General features: G+C 41.6%; 1 protein-coding gene across 3 annotated transcripts in view; it reads left to right on the top strand.

Annotated features, from left to right (window-relative positions):
- Nucleotides 1-546: 546 nt before the first annotated feature.
- The window catches only part of CRTC1 (CREB regulated transcription coactivator 1), a 214,808-nt gene continuing 209,354 nt past the window's right edge, over nucleotides 547-6,000 (top strand). The window contains exon 1 of one of the 3 annotated variants that reach the window (XM_078669877.1): nucleotides 547-730. In XM_078669877.1, coding sequence (XP_078526003.1) covers nucleotides 605-730 — 126 coding nt within the window. In that variant the 5' untranslated portion in view covers nucleotides 547-604. The remainder of the gene's footprint in view (nucleotides 731-6,000) is intronic. The other 2 variants (XM_078669878.1, XM_078669876.1) reach the window with 2 other exon arrangements.

Here is a 6,000-nt window from a genome sequence, read left to right as displayed (position 1 = left end):
GTATAAATATCTTTCTGTATTATTTCTACGGCATAATTTATTGTGTTATCGCCATTGGAGCAGTATTTTGTTTATAAGTTCCTACAGGGACAAAGAAGTTAGAAATCACATACTAAATATTTATAATGAGGTTTTTACAATTTATATAAAGTAAGGTATTATGGAACAGTGGTCAATATATGTAATATACATATTACATATAATTAATATAATATATTTAAAAACTTTAGCTACTATAATATGTAACAATTGTAATTGAGATAAAAAAATAGCACTATATTATATAAAAAAGTGAATGTTAATGTTGGCACTTCATATGGTATGAAAAATAACAGGAAATCAACCAAGAAATAAAACAATGTAACAAAGGGTAAAAAGAAATTAAAGGGGCGAAATACATCTCTTTTTATGACGTTTATGTCAATGAAACATTATTGAGATAAGTGTACCCATCGTCTAGAAGTTACGCCGCCCCCTGTCGGCAGAGCCGTGAATCGCCACTCTCCCTTCCACGCCGCGGCTCGCGTCCATGGACGCGCTGACGTCACCGCGCCGGAGGGAGGCGGCGCCGGAGGAGGAGGAGGAGGAGGAGAAGCGGAGAAAGATGGCGACTTCAAACAACCCTCGGAAATTCAGCGAGAAGATCGCGCTGCACAACCAGAAGCAGGCGGAGGAGACGGCGGCCTTCGAGGAGGTGATGAAGGACCTGAGCATCACCCGGGCAGCGCGGGTAAGGCCTGCCGCCGCGCAGGGGGCGGGGCTCCAGGGAGGGAGGGCGGGGGTCCAGCTGGGAGAAGGGGATGCTGCAGCTGGCAGCGCCTGGTCCCCTGCCCACGTAGCCGGGGGGCAGCAACAGCAGCCCGGGGCTGCGCAGCTACCCCGGGGGTAGGCCTCCCGGGTGAGGGGGCAGCCTGCCATGGCCCATAGCCGCCCACTGGACCATTAATAATGGCCATGGTGTGCCAAAATATTCAGACTCCTGACAGGCGCTGTCCAGGGTCCAGGTACTCAAAAGATGCACCCAGGGCAGGACCTGAGACCTCCAGACCACTGATGCCCAGTGCCAACCCAGACTGGGGATAAATGAAGACAGCCCCTTAAAAATCAGCACTATTTAACTCCACATCCCACTAGAAACAAAACTAAATTCAGGGAACTGCATTCAGGACCAGGACTGTTGGAAGACAATGTTTGCTAGATTTGGATGGGAACATTATTTTTGCTACCTCTCTTGAACATTTGAATATATTATCTGCAAATAATTGAGGGCTTTTGCCAGTTTCCTGAAATGTGGCTGCACCCTGGGGCTCTGTTGTGACGGCTGTCACTCCCTCGTGGACGCAGTAAATATTTTGACACTGGTTCTTATGCCTCCAATATGATTGCTTTAGTCCTCCACGATGACCGGACTTTCGACAGACATTGCCTTCAAATAAAATAGTAAATTATAGTGTGGTTTTATGATCCCTAACATTTTAGACTTTGTGGACTCCCATTTACTAAAGAAAACCCCCCCCTCAAAATCCTTGTAAAGCAAACAGCAAAATACTATGTATTAAAGGGCATATGAACGTAGCCAGCCCGAGGCAAAACAACTCGTGTTTTTTTTCCCTCCCGGATTCGAGTTTAGGGTTACATTTTTGTAGTTTCTCCGGAAATTTGTGGTTTCTTTCTTGGAAATATTTATTGATCCTCGTTAAAATGAATGCAAAGCTCTATTCAGTTGAGGGAAACTCGACTCTGCAGCCCAAAGAGGTTTAGCTTGCTAGACTGCCTTCCCCTGTCCATAATTTGCTGTGATATTGTTTGTTTAATTTTGACAGCTTTATTGAAATTTTGCGCCCGACTGGTATGAATGGGGTGTTATAAGCAGGCGCTCAGAAGTGCCAGTGGTCGCCCTGAAGTGCCCCCAGTATCCAAAAGCGTCTCTGGAAGGGGAAAGCGCGGTGCTTGGCAGGCACGACGCGGGTCTCGAGCATTGGCGGTTCAATGTAAACAATAACACATGAATCAGCCGGCCCCTGCTGCAGCCGTAGTAGAACACGCGTGAGTGATGTGGCCCAGAGCAGGAGGGGTGACTTTTACACACGATTTCTACTCCTGCTTAGAAGTTTTCGTAGCGTAACCCTAGTGACGTGTCCCAAAATACCATGAGAGTTATTCTGGAGAAAAAAATAGAATTTGGAAAGAATTAAGTTCCGAGATCTTCTTTTTTTTTTTTTTTTTTTTTAAACCAGCCCACAAAAAATCAGAGCATCCGGTGTGACGTGTAGGTCTCGTTAGAAAGGGCACACACGGTCCAGCATGATACTGTACTGTTACACGTCTGTGTTTTTTTTTTTTTTTTTTGACAGATGACGGGTCCCTTCCTAAAATTATTGCATAATCAAGCAAAAAACGTACTACACATACATTTAAACAGAGAATATTGGTCAGGCATATTAATAACGGTGATATTACAAAATGCCTCTTTTTCTAATTTGAGGAACCATTCTTGATTTAACCCTGTATGAATTCTTCCGTTCTCTCCAAATCGTCCTCTGCTGTGTAAATGTATGTATTTTTTTTAACTAGAATGAATGGCGCATCGTTTTTTTTCTTATTTGCGTGTGGCTCATGTTTTCAAAAACTCGACATGATCTGTAGTCTTTTTGCTATGAATCGATTATTTTGTGTCACTTTATTCATATTTGGCGTAGCACTGTTTTCTCGATTGGGTGGGCCTCTAGGCGCTCTTATTGACTGAAATCATTTTTTCAGATTGTGGCTCCGTCTCCCTAGCACAGTTGATCTGTAAGAAATAGACTTGCAACTTTACCTGTATGATTTACTTTTGGCAGCTTATGTTTGCTATCTAAATCATACGTTACAAAGCTGTTCGTATATATTTGCACACCGGTTTTCTCTTTGGGGCAGTATGTTTTCTATAGATCAGGTGTTTGAAAGAACACAAACCATGCTTCTTGTGCAGGCCACTCTGAATATTTGGAATGTGGGCACATTGAGGGAGTAAGCAAGCAACTTCTCTTTTCTAAATCTGATATGTTTTTTCTGTTCTCCCTTACTTTAAATAATGCAAAATATCACTACTTTACAGAGCGCATTCACTGATATTGAAATTCTGTGACATTTGCCATTGTAAATGGTCTTTTTCCGGGTGTAATGTGGACTTGTGACTGATTTGTGGCCTATGTTCCACTACCCCCTTTTACACTTGATTGAGCAATTGTATGGTTCTGGGCATGTAATGTTATTTTCCTTTTGACATTCATTGTAAATGTGAGTAATGTAAACATCATGTACCTGATCCTACAGGAACTAACCTCGTTGCATGTACCTACCTCCCTACCAGCTGCATCCTGTCTGGTGTCATGGTGACCCTTCAATCTCTTCTGTTCTTTCTACATTATATCTGAGAGGCTCCTCCTACACAAATAGTTTTCTTTTCTTTGTAAAGCACTGTGCTGCTTCTGGAAGTTATGTCAGTAATGAGGGATACTTTCAAGCAGTCCGGATTTTTTGCAGCTCGAGCAATAAGCATGTTGGGACTTTTTACTGTTCTCTTCTTAACTGCTTAATTTGATCAAGTGGGGCCCACCAGTACTGTTATCTAGAGACCAGCTCTTATTTTTCCCCTCGTGGACTTTGATCTTGAGCAGCAGAGAGAAAAACACAAAAGCAGGGGAAAGAAGGATGAAGAGAAAGATAAAAGCAGTGCCAAAGGAAGAAAGCTGGGGTGATTTAAAAAATGAATAAAACGGAAATCTTTTTGGGTTGCATCAAGCATTTTACCCTTTTCTTATCTCTCCTATTCTCAAACAAATAAATACGACGCTGACCAGTGTCTGTGCTTGAAGTCTGAGTGGAATATCATTTTATAAGGGTCAGGCAATATTAAGGACATACTTTTCAGGAAAGCTTTCTGTCAAAATGGCATGGTGTCAACTGACTCCCATCTGTCCCCATGTCCACCCTCCTCCTCATGTCTTCTTGGGGTGGACCAGCTGGACGAGATTTGCCAGACAAGACAACCCAACATCTTCTTCCATGGTTGGATTGGTCATCAGCTGTTTGTTTCCACCCATCATCCCTTTCCACGTTTCCACCATCAAAGAATCGTTTAACCATGAATCTGACTCCTAGTTCACCCCATATCATCAATTTGATAACTATACAATTCATTATAGTTCTGTTGACTCGGACACCGTCATCCCATTACCAAAGATGATGCTTTCAAAAACCATGAAATAATGTTAAAATAATTCCTTGTGCTTGGCCAAGAGACCTATCATCAGCTAATCGTACTAACGTTTTTCCAAAGTGGAGCTATGTGGAAAAACTGATATGATTGTTTTTAGTGGCTTTTAGGGACAACAGTTAAAAGAGCTTATTCTGAGAATGTGCTGCTGCAAAATCTCCATTATCTGTATATAAATCTGAAAAGCGTCTTTGATTATCGAACATCTTGTAATTTCTGCATAAGACTGTGGCAAAGATGGGCGGTCTCCAGCTAGCCTTTATGTACCTCACCTCAACCCTCGACTGAGGGAAATGATGTCAGAAAATGTTACAAAAGGGTGTGGATGGGGCACTGGTTCATTTTCTGCCCCAGTTGCAAGAAGATGTGACTATTTGCGTAAGATATGGGGAAAATGGGGAATTTGCACTATTTATGGGTAAAGTGGGCCTAAAGACAATTCTGCTAAAGCACACGTGATGGTAGTAGGTCACACATATTCCAGCCTGAGACCACTCTACATTAATGGTGAAGTACGTATGGATGTCCCGATATTCACCTATCTAAATATTCCATTTGATCGCAGAGGCACATGGTCACATCTATTAAAGGGTAGAACATTTCGGTTTGATCAAACCATAGAGGTCCCTTTTAGTTTTGCTGGGAAATTAGATTCCAAACCTGTGGATGCGACGATCAATTTTTATGAAGTACGTTACCTCTCTGCTGTGACACATGGGATCCTGGGATATTATGGCATCTCAAAATTACAGATTAAAAAGAATGTGTTCCTGAGAAGGCGCCTATCTATCCCCAACTGCCTCCCCATATTTCTCTGCCACATGGGCCTAGGTCTGTGGACATGAGAAGATCGTATTAAACTAGCCTCGCTTCGCTCTGGCACTCAATTTGGACCAAACAAGAAGTTCTACTTAATCAAGAAATAATAATGATCATCTGTCTTTTGAGATACATTAAGGAGCCATGCTTTGGAGAGTTGAATGATTTGTCGAGCCGCAGAATATCTCTGCTGTCTCCTGACATCGGTTAAAACAGGATTATTTAGCCCTATGTAAAAGGCGAACAGAAGGTCTGGTGATTGGAAAGAAGAGGGTTGCCAGTTATCTACCATTAGCAACCACGGACTCGATGGAGTGCACTCCAACAGTCCCAAAGATTTTACCTGGTGAGGTTTAGCGTTAACATAGCCCACTTTTTAGTTTCATACTCCAGCAATGTTTTTTTTTACTCTGCCCTTGAACCGTGCCTCTTGGAACATGCTGCACTTTTTTCTTTTGCTGTAAATTATTTGAAACATTTTTTAATCCCGCTGTTAAATTCCGTAAATATCAGGAGGTGCCCTGCTTTACTTGCAGATTTTACAAAGTGACTATATTTGTCTGATGATTTATAAAATCATTTATGTAGCTATGAGAAGGAGGAACCTAGTGGGGAAATAGTATTTTGTTGTGATAAGTCCTGGTGATTCTTTGCAATTTTATGCAAAATGTTTATATCTGTATGAGGCATTTCTGCAACCGTATTTAAAAAGATGAGTTTGCTTGGCAGAGACTGGAATGAAGAGAAGTGCCCTGTCCATAGTTTTAGCTACTTGTGCACACAATGCACTTTTGTAACTTGAATTTTTTTATTGGGGCTAAAGAATTTTAAACCTATTTGAATGTTTTATGTTAAGGTATGCATTTCTTATTTTATTTATTGCAGATGGTCTCTTTTATGATTGAGATACTATATGGATATGT

The sequence above is a fragment of the Lissotriton helveticus genome, chromosome 12 (genome assembly GCF_964261635.1).
Source record: "Lissotriton helveticus chromosome 12, aLisHel1.1, whole genome shotgun sequence".
NCBI classification, from domain to species: domain Eukaryota; kingdom Metazoa; phylum Chordata; class Amphibia; order Caudata; family Salamandridae; genus Lissotriton; species Lissotriton helveticus.
The sequence above is the reverse complement of the archived record's forward strand: the minus strand, read 5'-3'. Positions and strand labels throughout refer to the sequence as shown.